General features: G+C 40.7%; 1 protein-coding gene across 1 annotated transcript in view; it reads right to left on the bottom strand.

Annotated features, from left to right (window-relative positions):
* Positions 1-15,485, bottom strand: part of LOC137751878 (ATP-binding cassette sub-family C member 4-like) — a 144,621-nt gene extending 129,136 nt beyond the window's left edge. Inside the window, exon 1 of the mRNA XM_068526525.1 lies at positions 15,399-15,485. Coding sequence (XP_068382626.1) covers positions 15,399-15,485 — 87 coding nt within the window. The remainder of the gene's footprint in view (positions 1-15,398) is intronic.
* Between the last annotated feature and the right edge of the window lie 1,014 nt (positions 15,486-16,499).

Here is a 16,499-nt window from a genome sequence, read left to right as displayed (position 1 = left end):
CCACAATAAGGCGGTAGCTTTGGATAAGAAGCAATTGGGAAAGAGCAACTGGCCTTTGACCCAAATCTAGTAGTTTTGGTCAGAAAGCCTGAGGTGCCACCTCTTCAAAATGAGCTGACCTGTAAGGATACATTTAACGCCATGTCATGTGTCCATGCAAAGTTCAGAATCAAACTATGTAGTATAGCTTGCCTGTATCCTGTTAGAGATGCCACTCTCTCTAAATTGAGACCAAAGTTTCCACACCTTTCACCAACTAGTGTGTATGTATGTGTCATTTATCATTTTTCAATAGTCAGTCAACTTAAGTCTTTACTCATTAATCAAAATAGCCAGGCAGGCTATTTCTAGCACACATCTGTGTGTCCTATAGGACTGCAACATTTACTCTGCTGCCCTCAAACTGCTTTTCTTATTTCAAATTTAGACTTTCATCCAGCAACTGACTATCAAGCATTGCCATCCATCTCTGCCTATCAGTCAACTGGTTCAGTTTCCATAAAACAACCATGTCTGTATTATAATGGCACTTGTTTGTAGATCCATTTTGGTGTTTTATTACATTTTCCTGCATTCTTTAACATAAATGAATAGAAGATGGAAAAATTAGTATGCTAATAGTAATAATGCAATTACTGCAAAGATGGAGAGAGTATGAAGTAGAACAAAGGAGGTAACTCTTCAGTCTGGTTTGGATGCATACTGGTAGTAAACTCATTGATTATATGCTTAATTTTGAAGGAAAGGAATTTTTTTGAATCTATGGAAGCTTTATTCATAACTGCCAAAACCTGGAAGTAACCAAGACGTCCTTCAGTAGGTGAATGGATAAATAAACTGGTTCATCCAGACAGTGGAGTATTATTCAGCACTAAAAAGAAATGAGCTACCAAGACATGAAACAACATGAAGGAGACTTAAATGCTTGTAACTAAGTGAAGGAAGCCAGTCTGAAAAGGCTACATACTTTATGATTCTAACTATATAACAGAAAGGCAAAACTATGGAGACAATAAAAAGATCAGTGGCTGCCAGAGGGTGGAGGTGGGAGTGAGGGATGAACTGGTGGAGCACAGAGGATTTTTGGACAATGAAAATACTCTGTACGATACCATAGTGATGGAAATGTCATTATACATTTGTCCAAAACCATAGAATGCACAACACCAAGAGTGAGCGCTAACGTAAGCTATGGACTCCAGGGGACTTCCCTGGTGGTCCAGTGGTAAAGAATCCACCTTGCAATGCAGGGGAAGAGGATTTGATCACTGGTTGGGGAACTAAGATGCCGCATGCTGTGGGGCAACTAAGACTGCACGCCACTACTACTGAGCTCGCACGCCACTACTACTGAGCTCGCACGCCACTACTACTGAGCTTGCGTGCCTCAACAAAAGAGTCCATGTGCCGCAAACTACAGAGCCCGTGCACCCTTGAGTCCACGTGCCACAACTAGAGAGAAGCCCGCATGCCGCAACAAGAACGCACGCGCCGCAAGGAAAGATCCCACATGCCGCAACTAAGACCTGATGCAGCCAATAAATAAATAAATTAAAAAAATATTTTTTTAAAAAAACCAATGGACTTCAGGTGACTATGATGTGTCAGTGTAGATTCATCAGTTGTAGCAAAAGCATCACTCTGGTGGAGGAATGCTGGTAGTGGGGAGGCTATGGAGTGCGGGGACAGGGCAGATACGGGAAATCTCCGTACTTGCCACTACAAAAAAAAAAGAAAGAAAAAAGAAAAATCTATGAAATGCTAATAAGATATTGATGAAGATTATATATCCAAAAGGTGAAGTGTTATAAGAGAGGACATAAAGAGATTTTTTTTAAGTTAGAGACTGAGATTCATATTAATAAACTGTCCCATTGATCCCTTAGAGAATTTCACAGGCTTATACATCATCCGATAGAGATACAGCTTTCTCCAACTCAATCAGGAAAATTAGAAGGCCAGACTTAGCCTATCGCCTGTCAATTTTTAAAAAATAATGTAGAACACACTACCAAAGTGATCACCATTAACCTCCTTTCCATCCCTTGCAAATTACCATCAGCAGGTCCATTTTCTCTTCATTAAACTTTTTTTCTGTTTATTAAATGAGACTTCAGTTAAACTAAGAGAAATAGAATTTGAGGTAAGAAATACATGTATAAAATTAATTTGCATTGCATTATATTAATGTTTAATCTCTGTTTTGGATAATCATAGATATATTATATCACATTCAGGGGTTAAAAAGCTGAAATGCTCTTCCCGAACATAAAGAACTCTAGAATTGTTTTCTGTTTTCTGAAAAGGGACTTCCCTTCACTCCTTCTAGACAGTCTATTTTCTTTTTTTTTTTTTAATATCTTTCCATTTATTTAGTTCTTTGATTTCTTTCATCAGAGTTTTATAGTTTTTTCTTCATATAGATATTGTACATACTTTGTTATATATATATATATATTTTTTAATTTTTATTTATTTATTTATTTTTATTTTATGGCTGTGTTGGGTCTTCGTTTCCGTGCGAGGGCTTTCTCTAGTTGCAGCAAGCGGGGGCCACTCTTCCATCGCGGTGCGCGGGCCTCTCACTATCGTGGCCTCTCTTGTTGCAGAGCACAGGCTCCAGACGCCCAGGCTCAGTAATTGTGGCTCACAGGCACAGTTGCTCCGCGGCATGTGGGATCTTCCCAGACCAGGGCTCGAACCCGTGTCCCCTGCATTGGCAGGCAGATTCTCAACCACTGCGCCACCAGGGAAGCCCTAGACAGTCTATTTTCAACTGCACTCTTAGGGAAGCTATGGGTATAAAATTAGCAAATTGCATCTAAATGAAATGTATGTTTCCTACCCTCACAGAGCTTACAACTTATACTGTGTGTGCAATTCCCATCCTTAGAGTCACACCTTTGAGTGAAGCCTTCTATTATAATATGGACAACAGAAATGAAGTCCGTTATGTTTCAGTATTAAAACAAAAAATATTGACTTTTTTGATGGGCATTTTTCTAAAATGTGTTGCTGATGTCCCTCCATTCTTAGAGTATGCAGAATATGATGACAAACATTATTAATTATTTGGTATCATTACCAGCAAGTAGTATTGTGCCATTTGGTACAATACCCTTAGGGCCTAATGAAACACAGGTGTAGGGGTTTATGGATTTACTTATATACATTTAATAGCAACCATTTACCTTTTAAAACTTTCATGTCTGTTTTTTATATATTTTTCTTCTCTTTCCTTTTCTAATAATATTTTACTTTTTACTATTTTTAAATTGGCTTGTTAAGTAAGATTTAATAGGCTTTAAAGTAAGGATCAGAGGGTCTCTGCTAGGAATAATAATGATGAGTTTGGACACACAATTTTGGCAACTTAGATGCCTCTTGGTCTCAGTTGTCTTCTGTGAGACTGAAATTGCCTGAAGAATGACAGCTGGAGAAGTGAATGTTACCAGAAGGTGTTTTGGTTTGCTAATGGCTTTATAAGTGTTCCTAAATGATTAGTAAATTTCCCTTCTTCTTTTAATATGAAATATTTCAAGAATGTTAAAAATACCCCCAATTTTATTTTTCAAATGTACATATATCCAAAACAGATTATATAAAGTGTTGACATTTTCCTAGAGTTATTTATGAATTTTCATTAAAGAAATAAGATGTACAGAAACAAACCAAAAAGAGAGAGAGGGAGAGAGAAACCAGAGATGGAGCCCTGAGGCCCTCCAACATTTACAGGTAGACACCCACCCAAGGAGACTGAGGTGGGAGAAAATGTGCAGTCACAGAAATGCAGGAAAAGCTGGAACCTATGCTTCTGAAGACAGAAGAGTAACAACTGGATTTGGCAAAGTGGAGGTTTTTGACTTAGAAAAAGCAGTATTTTAAAGACAGACAGAGACAGAGAAACCCTATAAAACTGTGTTGAGCAGAGAACAGTGTGTGAAGGTGTGGAGACAGTGGTTATACACAACTCCTGTGAGAAATTTTGCTGTGAGGAGGAAGAGAAAAGAAGTAGAAAAAGAAATAAGTGCAGGAGTACAACCCTTGAGAAGGCACTCCTCCACACTGTAGACTGTTCTATAGCCAGTGTTTAATAACATGGGTGAGAGTTGCCAGTGCCTGCCCATAAGCCCTGCCCCCTTCCATTTCACACCAGCTTGACTTCCTGCAACTCTGCCTGAGGGCTTTGTCTGCCACCACAGTCAGCTCTGCTCAAGTTCAAGGCAGGCCCAGAGTGCCAGGGAATTTAATGTCTCTCTCTGCTCTCCTCCCCCAGCAGCCTTCAGTCAACAGACAGACAGGAGTATAAATACCCCAACTCACTCACTCCTCAGAGAAGTTAACCGTGAGGCTTGTGTTCCACACTGTCTCCTAAAGTTACTTACCCAGCAGGATTATGCTCCAGTAGCCCATCCTGGGGAAATGCTTGATAATAAATCCTTTGCTGCCTTCATTCCCTTTCTTGTCTCACTTCCCCCCTCCATTACCAGCGTTTCCTGGGACGACTTCCAAAATAATCTACTGCATTCAAATTCTTGTCCTAGAGCTTAGTTTCAGGGGACCAAACTAATATAACAGAAAATATTCATATAGGGCTTCCCTGGTGGCGCAGCGGTTGAGAATCTGCCTGCCAATGCAGGGGACACGGGTTCGAGCCCTGGTCTGGGAAGATCCCACATGCCGTGGAACAACTGGGCCCGTGAGCCACAACTACTGATCCTGCGCGTCTGGAGCCTGTGCTCTGCAACAAGAGAGGCTGCGACAGTGAGAGGCCCGCGCACCGCGAAGAAGAGTGGCCCCCACTTGCCGCAACTAGAGAAAGCCCTCGCACAGAAATGAAGACCCAACACAGCCAAAAATTAAAATAAATAAATTAATTAATTTAAAAAAAAAGAATTAAAGACAATAATAATTCAGCAGAGGTAGGAGTAAGGGTGAGGAGTAGAGTGGGTATAGAAAAAAACAAAAGTTGTCATGTGTTGGTAATTGTTGAAGAATAGAAGATAAGAACATGGTGGTTGATTATACTATTTTCTCTACTTTTATATATTATTTCCATTATAAATTTTTTACAAGTACATGTTTTTTTCAAATGCTTACTTTTCCATTGACATATTTTTAAGGTACCAATCAAAACCTATTCCTTTTTTGTCTGTTGCAAATATATTTTCATTTGCCTCCTAAACTATATGATTTTTAACTCCTTCCTCTATCTCATGAGGAGGGCACTCGTTTATTTTGTCATATTTACTTGTAGTGATTTTTTAAATTTTATTGAAATGCATTTTCTATATATGAGTCAATATTTCCTCATCACATTGTGATAAAATGCAGGTGCCCCCTACTTTGACAAACAAACCCCACCATAATCAAACTCCATCCTACATGTCAGACAAACTCTTCCAAAGTACAGAAGAGAGGAAACACTTCTATACTTTTTTTTTTTTTTTTTTGCCACACGGCAGCGTGTGGGATCTTTGTTCCCCAACCAGGGATCGAACCTGTGCCCCCTGCAGTGGAAGCACAGAGCCCTAACCACTGGACCGCCATGGAATTCCCAGAGAGGAAACACTTTAGAACCCATTTTATAATGCCACTTGCAGCAACATGGATGGACCTAGAGATTATCATATAAAGTGAAGTAAGTCAGAAAGAAAAGACAAATACCATATGATATCACTTACATGTGGAATCTAAAATATGACACAAATGAACATATCTACAAAACAGAAACAGACTCGCAGACATGAGAACAGACTTGTGGTTGCCAAGGGGAGGGGGTGGGGGGGAAGTATTAGGAGTTTGGGATTAGCAGATGCAAACTATTATATATAGAATAGATAAACTACAAGGTCTTACTGTATAGCACAGGAAACTACATTCAATATCCTGTGATAAACCATAATGGAAAAGAATATGAAAAAGAATATATATGTGTATAACTGAGTCACTTTGCTGTAAAGCAGAAATTAACACATTGTAAATCAACTATACTTCAATAAAAATTTTAAAAACCCACTAACACAACATTGTAAATCAATTATACTCCAATAAAGATATTAAAAAAATAAAATAAAATAAAAACCCATTTTATGAGGTCAATATTGCTCTGATATCAAAACCAGACAAAGACATCACACAAGAAAGAAAACTACAGACCAATATTCGCATTCAATGTACACAAAATTTCTCAACAAAATACAAGCAAATCAAATCCAGCAACATGTAAAAAGAATAATACACTTAAACATGGCAAATTTTATGTGATATATATTTTACCACAATAAAAAATAGTAAAATAATAAAAAGAATTATACACATGACTAAATGGGATTTATCTCAGGGATGCAAGGATGATCACATGATCAATCTCAGTAGGTGTGGGAAAAGCATTCGACAAAATCCAAGTTCATGTACCCCTGGTTGAGAACACCTGTTCTGGAAAGTCTCTAAACATAGCAGATGACAAATAATAGTGAAGAAACAACCGAGGGCTAGAAAGTAAATTTAAAGGGTGCTACTGGGGAAAAAATGTTCTCTTGAATCTATTGGAAAAAGTCTTCTTTTTTTGTTTTTGTTTTGTTTTTTTTGGCTGCATAGGATCATAGTTGTGGCAGTGAGATCTTCGTTGCAGCGTTTGGACTTCTCTCTAGTTGCTGCACTCGGGCTCAGTAGTTGTGGCACGCAGGCTCAGTAGCTGCAGCGTGCAGGCTTAGTTGCCCCGCAGCATGTGGGATCTTAGTTCCCCGGCCAGGGATTGAACTTGCATCCCCTACATTGGAAGGCAGATTCTTAACCACTGGACCACCAGGGAAGTCCCTGGAAAGAGTCTTCTTGAATCTACCTTGATCATGAACAATGACAGCGTAAATGATTTATCTAAGATCTAAGAGGAGTACATAGCGTAAACTTTTAAAGTGTAGGTGTGTGTATTCCTTCTTTGCTACAGGCATAATTATTCAACTGCTAGATGGGCATGAGTATTTTTGTGGTACCATAATTAAAGGGCCTTTGAATGGCTTGGAGATTTAGGGCAAGTGCTTTAGACTTAGATTTAACAGTAGCTGTGTTATAGTAACTCAGTGATTTAAATTTTAAGCCTCAGAATTCTTTTAGCTTTTATTCATATCTGAAATTAGGATTCTAACACCATAAGATGAGAATTTAAAAAAAATAATACCTATGAAGTATTTAGTGCCTGGGCCATGGAAGTATTCATCATGATGAACAACATCCAAGGCGGGGACTGGGACTGTTATGTCTGCCTCTTAGATTGATGTCAGGCTAGAGGACTTCATAATCACAAGTTAAAGGGACTAATATTCTTGTTTAAGGACTAGACTTGCTGCTTGAATAACCTGGAAAACTGAAGAATAACTGGGCATAGAATGAAATTTATTTGGACAACTTTAGCAGTTGTGCATTTAAAGTAAACACATAAATGACACGAAGAAAAGACAGCACTGGCCGGGGGTTGCCAAAAAAGAGGATTTTGCAGGGCAAGTCCTCTGCCTATATTTTGGGAACTTGCCAAAGGGTGATTTTGTTCATATAGGGGCAGAGCTTGAACTTACTTTGGCTCTGGCTAACTGCTATAAGTAATGTCACATCATTAAATCTGTGTAAATGGTTTCAAAAACTGCTTAAAGATGTAATTATTAGTTGAGGGTGCAAATTCAAATGTTTCCATGGGTAAAACAACTGAGGGAGGCCTTACGATCTCTTGCAGAGAGAAGGGGGCCTGTCATCAGAGGGCACACCCTGTCCAAAAGTATTTACTTTCAAAACATTTCAGAAACGCCAACCAGCCAAACAAACAGGTTGTGGAGGCCTCAGTCCTGCTCAAGCAGTTTATAATCTCTGATCAGTGGAACAAGCATAAATTAGGTATTTCTCTTTTGTATCCCTGAACCCATAGATGGTCTTTTTCCTTCCAATCAGATAAATACTTGGCAGGAACTGAACTGCTAAAAGCTCTGAACTGTAGCATCACAGAATCCTTAGAGTTGCTTATCTTTTCCCCATTTCTGGTTGCTTCCATATCCCATCCCTTCATAAATTCTTCCCCTCTTTTTTTCTACCTAACACTTAGCTTCTATTTAGAATAAAGTGGTACTTGACCACCATTTAATTCTTTCATCTGCTTTTCTGAGCACTTAATGCCTCAAACACTGTAGTGTGTTCTGGCCTAAAAGCGCCCTCCTCTGTCAAGCAGTCACCGGGCCCTGATTCCTTTTCCCTTCCTTCCATCCCCTGAGTGTCTCCCAACCACCTGTGCAAAAGGGGAGCATGTGATAGAACCATCTCCAGCCCTCGGTGCTACCGACTACTCATTCTGGGCCTCTTAGTTTCCTTTGACACCAAAGCCTTTGCCTTTGTGAAAGTTATTTACTTCTGAAAAATATTCAAAGAATGGTCAAAGAAAATCAATTACGGTGTTAATAAACTTAGACACTTCTCCTTACAGGCTGAATGAATAAAATAAGCAGAAGTGGCAATAAGGATTGTAATCTGAAAGCAACCCAGTGATGCAGCATTAGAGGGTAATTTTTTTTAAGAGGGTAATTTCTAAAAAGGTAAAATCATGACTCTCATGCAAATAATAAATGGTCATCATTAATCTGTGAGTTATTTATTATTAACTATTATTAATTCACAATGGAATCAGTAAGATATTACAACTGGTTTTTGTTTTTTGGTTTTTTTAATATCTTTATTGGAGTATAATTGCTTTACAATGGTGTGTTAGTTTCTGCTTCATAACAAAGTGAATCAGCTATACATATACATATATCCCCAAATCTCTTCCCTTTTGCATCTCCCTCCCTCCCACCCTCCCTATCCCACCCCTCTAGGTGGTCACAGAGCACCGAGCTGATCTCCCTGTGCTATGCGGCTGCTTCCTACTAGCTATCGGTTTTACATTTGGTGGTGTATATATGTACATGCCACTCTCTCACTTTGTCACAGCTTACCCTTCCCCCTCCCCGTGTCCTCAAGTCCATTCTCTAGTAGGTCTGCGTCTTTATTCCCATCCTGCCCCTAGGTTCTTCATGACTATTTTTTTTTTTTAGATTCCATACATATGTGTTAGCATACGGTATTTGTTTTTCTCTTTCTGACTTACTTCACTCTGTATGGCAGACTCTAGGTCCATCCACCTCACTACAAATAACTCAATTTCGTTTCCTTTTATGGCTGAGTAATATTCCACTGTATATATGTGCCACATCTTCTTTATCCATTCATCTGTCGATGGACACGTAGGTTACTTCCATGTCCTGACTATTGTAAATAGAGGTGCAATGAACATTGTGGTACATGCCTCTTTTACAACTGGTTTTTATAGTCTCTCCCTGACAAAATTCCTTTCAGTTGCCATAAACAGGATTGTTTGCACTGCTGTGAACAGGAATCATTTGTATCACTATTAGTTTTCTACAAGTTAACTTCTACCTTAACAGAGTTGTAAAATAGCCTAGTGAAAAACAAAGGTGTTCAACTCTATAGGATAAAACAACCCTGCAAAGATCATAATCCGGCATTCCACTGAAGAGATATTCTGCAGCCTCTCTTGCCCTTCCAACATCTTTCACAGCTTTTCCCTTCAGTGGTGATCATTGTATTAACACCTCTCCATCTCGTCTTCATCCCTATCCCTTGCTTCCTCCCCCAACTCACAAGGAATCCTAGGCTTGGATAAATGGTGTCTGGGTGTATTCTGGACTGTGTGAAAATGTTGGGAAGCTTGTAAACATTTTACAAGGATGTGGAGAGGAAAAAAAAAAAGGCTGACCTAGTAATAGAGCTTAAATACTGCATGCAAAGTGTTCTTTAAAGAGCAGTTTCTGCTGTTCTGTATCTCACAGGAGCACACAGAGTTCAAGCATTTGCATTGTGATAGGTAGGAATAGTTAGTTTTGATTTAAAAAGCAGAGTAGCCTTCAGGAATTTGGTTTAGGAAGCTTAAGTTGTTTCATTTCAAAGTTCTTTTTTCCCTAGAATAATGCAGATCCCCCAAGGGAACTCTGGGCTTCATAAGCCATTGCTATACTAGGTCAGGAAAACAGTCATGCTGATGGTACTGAGGCACAGTGTGGGAGAGTGGAAGGAACACTTAGGTAGAATTCTGGAGATTCAACCACACAACAAGAAAAGCCAAATAATTTGGAGATGAGAATAAATGGGGATCAATGGTGAAGGAAAAAAGTAAAGTGGTTTTTAGCATAAATCAAGGCCTTGAGAAGTGTCCTTCCCTCTGGAAAATGGAGTCATCTCCAGAGATGAGGAGGTGACTAGGAATCGGATCTGCCATCAGATTCCAGGTTTAAGGTAGAGTCCTCCTCAAGAAGTGGGCAAATGCATAAATGACAACAATAGAGGTGGACGTGAGATGGGTACAATAAAATGCTACCTGAAGACAGAGGAGCAGCTGTGGAGCCATGACCACACGAGGAGGGCTGGAAAAGGAAGTGGTTTGTGGGGGAACATGATGAGTTTGGTTTGGGACCTATTTACGACCTGGTAGGGCCTCTACGTGTCTTGTATTTATGCGTATCAGCTCCATCTTTCTCCTGTTCCCCCTTCTGCTTCAACCTTCCCTTCAAGTTTAAATCTCTCTTGAAGAATGGAAACAATAACTTGGTTTTCTTTGATCTGCCCTCACAAACCAAGCAAAATGCCTTACACATAGAAGATGCTTAATGGATGTTGAATGGATGGCTGGATGGATATTCAAATGTTCTTGAGCAGGGGCTTTGCCTTTGCTTCTTGGAGTTCCTTAGAGCAAAGTGGGACAGGACAGGAGAGCAGAGGTTGGAAAGAGTTGGAATCTTTATGGGGACAACAAACAGACAGATGTAAGAGGTCAGAAAGAAGAGTTGGCAGAACATAAAAATAAGTTATGTTTCGAGAAGTAAGGAAAAAGAGTAAAGATGGCTAGACGGTCTACTTGGTGTGCAAACAGCAAATGTAGTTTTATATTTAAAAACTGTGAAATTAAAGTTTAACCCCAAATGACACAGAATTATATTGCTCCTAACATCACGTTAAGTAAAAGCCATTCCAGCTTGTTTGGACCTGTCTCTGACCGCTTGGCCTGGTGCAGTCATTTTTATTGCTCTAGATGGCATCTGTTTTCATTATCAAAGCAGGAACTTTCTGCTACATCATCTTGAAGTCCAACTTCACTTGCACAACATGTTGTTTTGTAATTAAATTAAAATCGCAGGATGTTTTGGATTAGAGGAATCTTCCTTCAACCAGACCCAAGGTTAGTAAGAGAGTGTGACCTGTCTGGGATAGAATTCCCTCATCCAAAACATCCGGAATATTTCACTGGATTAATTTGCAACTCACTGGGAGGTTTTGGGTCCAGTTGCTAAAGATTTTCTGTCTGTTTCCATTACTCTTTTCAAGTCAGGTCAATATGCATTTATTCAGCTCTCTTATTGAAAATGATATGAAAAGTATTACTGAGTCCAAAGAATAAAGAAAATTGCAGATAAAATGCAAGGAAAGGAAGAAAAGTAATGAGTGAATAAATAAGTTCATTCATGAATAAAGAATTTATTCATGAATAAGTAAATTCATTCATCCAACAAATGAACTTACAGAGCTCGTATTTGTACCAGGCACTGAGCTAGGTAAGTGCTGTGCAATAGAGAGAGAAATATAAGCTACTGGTTCTGTTTCCCAGGAGTTTAGGATTTGTTTTATTTTTAATAAAAAAAAAATTGCCATTGGACAGTTTAAATTCAATTTATATTGGTTTTTTAATCCAATCAAAAACTTCACAAAGAAATAACCATGAACAATTTCTTTGAACATTCTGTGAGGGAAAAGGCTAACGAAATCACACTGCACCACTGGATAGGATGTGTGTGTTTTGGTTGGATTGAATCCCAGGGCCCCTAGCCAGTAGGCTACAGGAAGAGAATTTTTAAAATCTATTTTACTGGCTATAGAAAATAATCCTCGGTACAGTATATCAGGCACAGTTTTTGCTTTGAGCATTGCCATGAGTCTATGTAGCTTTAGAAGGAATGACCTTTAGCAAAAACTAATTGACAGGGACTTCCCTGGTGGCACAGTGGTTAAGAATCCACCTGCCAAGGCAGGGGACACGGGTTCGAGCCCTGGTCCGGGAAGATCGCACATGCCACAGAGCAACTAAGCCCATGCGCCACAACTACTGACCCTGTGCTCTAGAGCCCAAGAGCCACAACTACTGAAGCCCCCACACCTAGAGCCCGTGCTCCGCAACAAGAGAAGCCACCGCAATGAGAAGCCCGCACGCCGCAACGAAGAGTAGTCCCCGCTCACTGCAACTAGAGAAAGCCCGCACACAGCAACGAAGACCCAATGAGGCCAAATAAATAAATAAATAAATAAATAAACTACTTGACAAGTAGGACCAAATATTCTTATAGTTTTGAAACACACTGAGAAAATTTCCATTTAATCCATCTATGCCCCAACCTTGGCTCCTTGTTGGTCAAACTGTAGTTCTTCAAAATTCAATGAAAGAAGGTATGGAAAGCAACAGAAATGCCATAATAGAGTCTTACTGAAAAGGTTTAGGGAGATGAGGCTGATGAACATTCATCCAGAAAGGATAGTTATGACATGTATGGCATTTGAGGGCTATTCCCCAAGCCCCTATGTCTTAGCTAGTTTGGGCTGCTGTAACAAAGTACCACAGACTTCGGCAGGGCGGGAAGCTTATAGACAACAGAAGTGTATTTCTCACAGTTCTGAAGGCTGGAAGTCTGAGAAAAGGGTGCCAGCATGGTCAGGTTCCAGTGAGAACCCTCTTCTGGTTGGCAGACTGTCAAACCCCCATTGTGTCCCCACGTGGTGGAAAGAGAGGGAGAGAGCTCTCTGGGGTCCCTTTTATAAAGGCACTAATCACTGCCCAAAGGCCCCATCTCCTAAAACCATCACATTGAGGGTTAGAATTTCAAAGTATGAATTTGGGGGAGACATTCAGTCCATTGAAACCCCCTCATTTCCTCCTGTTCCCACTAAAACCTAAGCTCCATGAAGGCAAGGACTTTGTTTGCCTTGTTTTCTACAGTGTCTCCAGTGCTGAACAATGAATAGTACATGGAGGGACTCCATTAGTATCTGTAGGGTGAATGAATGAGTCAGCTCTGCAGCCGCCCCCAATGATGCATCCTGAGGACTCTCAGGAAGAGAAAGCACAGGACACTGGCCCCAGATAACTGAGGTGCATATCAAAGGAATGATTTCAGTCAGCCCAGACTCTTGATCTTCCCATACATACTTGAGATGTCTGGTTTTCTTTAATTAACAGTAATCTTTTGATGTTCCAACTACCTGTTCTTTGTTGCAAAAACTCCTATATATCCTGGCTCCTCTGTTACCTCTTCAGAGCAGTCTCCCAGAGTTATCTGAGAGGCTGTGTCCCGGGCTTAATTCCTCAGTTTTTTGGCCATGCTGCACGGCTTGCAGGATCTTAGTTCCCTTACCAGGGATTGAACCCGCACCCTCAGCAGTGAAAGCTTGGAGTCCTAACTACTGGACCACCAGGGAATTCCCAAGTCCTCAGTTTTGTCCGCCAAATAAAATATAATTCTCAGCTTCTAGGTTGTATATTTTTTCAGTCAACAGAGTCAAGTTTTCTGAAAGGCACTAAGACCCTCACATCGTCCCCCAGACCCCCTTCCATCCTATCATCCTCACACACTACCTGCTCTACTACCATCTCCACTGAACCTCTAAGATGAGGTCAGAGTGTAGAAAGGACAGCACTTCCCTTCCCACCCTACCATCAACCCCATAAAAGTGTGGGGAGAGAGGGAGAGGAGCCTGAATAGTGATGTGGTCTCAGCATCAATCTTCTTTAAATTGTTGGAGAGGGCTTCCCTTGTGGCGCAGTGGTTAAGAATCTGCCAGCCAATGCAGGGGACACGGGCTCGAGCCCAGGTCCAGGAAGATCCCACATGCCATGGAGCAACTAAGCCCGTGCACCACAACTACTGTGTCTGCACTCCAGAGACTGTGAGCCACAACTACTGAGCCCATGTGCCACAACTACTGAAGCCTGTGTGCCTAGAGCCCATGCTCCACAACAAGAGAAGCCACCGCAATGAGAAGCCCACGCACCTCAATGAAGAGTAGCCCCCTCTTGTCACAACTAGAGAAAGCCCATGCACAGCAACGAAGACCCAATGCAGCCGAAAATAAATAAATAAATAATAAATAAATAAAAACTTGTAAGTTGTTGGAGAGGAAGACAAGGGTCTTGGTCCAATGTGGCACCAACACCAAAACGTATCCTGACTTGGCCATCCTGACTGTGGGTATATTTGTGGGAAACACCTACCCAAAGGTGAATTGAAATTGTCACTGTCTTGGGACCCTTGGGACGTGTCTCTCTGCAGTTGACATAGGGAGGGAGGGAGAAAGAGACAGGGTGGACGCAGAGGCCAGCAGTGGTGGAATATGACCTTGAGGAGAAATGAGGGTCCTGGGTTTCTAGGTGGGAGGAGCTTGTGCACAGTGGTGGTGTTGGGAGAGATATGCCTAGGAGTCTTTTCTAGAAGCTATGTTTGCATAGAATGCATAGCTTTTACTCTCCTTTGTGTTTATTTAGAGGAAAGGCTGATGGAGTTTGAGGTGGAGCAGTGGTGGTGCTGGTGATGGTGGGACTTGAGCCCTATTGAGAAGAACCTGAGTTCTCCCCTAAGACAATACCAAGTACGAAATGAGATCATTACAAGCATTGCCAGGAAGCTTGGAGATATTTAGGGCAGGGGCCCGTGGAAAAGTCTGGAGTTTCTGCCTGGATTCCATTTGAACTGGGGCAGAAATGTAAAGATATAGCATTTGTTCCCATAGACTGATGTAGTGTAGAGCATAACTTTTACACATAGAAAAGAATAAAATGAAAAGTATAAGATATAAGACGGTGAAAGGTTAAAAAAAATTCATGCTGATTAAGGGAAGAATCAAGATTTGTAAATAGGAAGAAAAGATCTGTCAATTAAGTTAACAATCAAAGATAGCAACAAATATTTTAAGAAGCTAATGAAGCACAGTTGAGCTGTGGAGTGTGTGTGGTCAGGGAACAGGGAACGAAGAGAAAATCCTGACAGGAAAAAAATTCAGGAAGGAAATAACTTACTGTTAGAAAATGATTTCCACTCCTCATCTCAACTATTTGAGTTAAAATAAAGTAAGACCCGTGAAAGAACAACTAATCAAAGCAATCATCCTCAGACATGTTTTGTAACACAGATAACCTGAGTGATACCAAGCTATCTTGAGAAGGTTTTGGCTTGTAATTCGGTCTGTTTGCAGTGAATGGCACTTTATGTTCACCCTGCCCTTTTTACCCAGTTGCTTATAACATGCAGAAAGTAAACCCTCACAGAAATGGCCATGCCATCCAGCTCCTCTTCAGAGTCTATCGGATGAAGAGACGCAGAGCTCTTTTTCTGCTGGCTGTGGCCACGCATGGCTAGATGATTCATGGACAAGACCAACAGCTACATCTGTATCTCAGAGTCATTAATTACCAAGAGAAGGACTCAGTCCAGAACCACCCAGAGGATAGAAAGTCCTCAGAGAGGGAGTCTGTTAGAGTACTCCGAACAATCAGAGCCATTTTAATCACATTCTGATTTCTCCGTTGCCTCTTTCAAATACAACCTGTTTTCTAAGGCCCAAAGGGAACGTTGTAAATGGTGCCTAAGATTTTTCATAATGTTAACATCTGAATGAAGGGACCAGATGTGATCTTAGAATGAAAGCAATGACCAGAGAGAAGGGAAGGGGTCAAGGAAATGCCCCAAATTTCAAAAGGGTACATTTCAGAAATTGCCAATGGTATGCTTGGCAGCAAACTCCAGATAAATTCTAGAATGGATAATTAAAGGGATGGTTTTATAGCTCTTAGTAAAGCAAGAAGCTCCCAATAGGAGGCAGCATGATTCCCTAAGAGCAAGAAACATCATATAAGACAATTTCTCTTTTGATGAGTTTACTAGGATGCTTCGAAACTTTGATCGTGCTGTGCTGCTGGACAAGAAGGAGAAACACGGGCCTGGTCACCATCCAGACAGACTCAGTGATGGCACCAAGGATGGTGAACCAGGCCCTATGGTCCCATCCTTGCTTCCATTCATTCACCTCAACAGAGAATTCACTAATTCAATGTATGCCTTATAGAGCATGGACTTTATGGATTTTATCTTCTGGGAAAGAGATAGGAAGAAATTGTTCAATCCTTGTCCTCACAGGGCTTATAACCTAGTGGTGGGAAAGGACAAGTACACAAGTAACCACAATCCAAGCCAGAAAAAGCAAAATCACAAAAAGAAAAGTACAAAGCACTATGGGGGGGATCAATGGAGACAAAGGTCCTATCTGGTTAGAAGGTTGAAAAGGCTTTGCATGGGACATGGCAGTGGAGGTGGAGTTGGAAGGAGGAGAGAGATGGGGGTGATGAAGAAAGGCATTTGCCCCACACG

The sequence above is a fragment of the Eschrichtius robustus genome, chromosome 18 (genome assembly GCF_028021215.1).
Source record: "Eschrichtius robustus isolate mEscRob2 chromosome 18, mEscRob2.pri, whole genome shotgun sequence".
NCBI lineage: Eukaryota > Metazoa > Chordata > Mammalia > Artiodactyla > Eschrichtiidae > Eschrichtius > Eschrichtius robustus.
The sequence above is the reverse complement of the archived record's forward strand: the minus strand, read 5'-3'. Positions and strand labels throughout refer to the sequence as shown.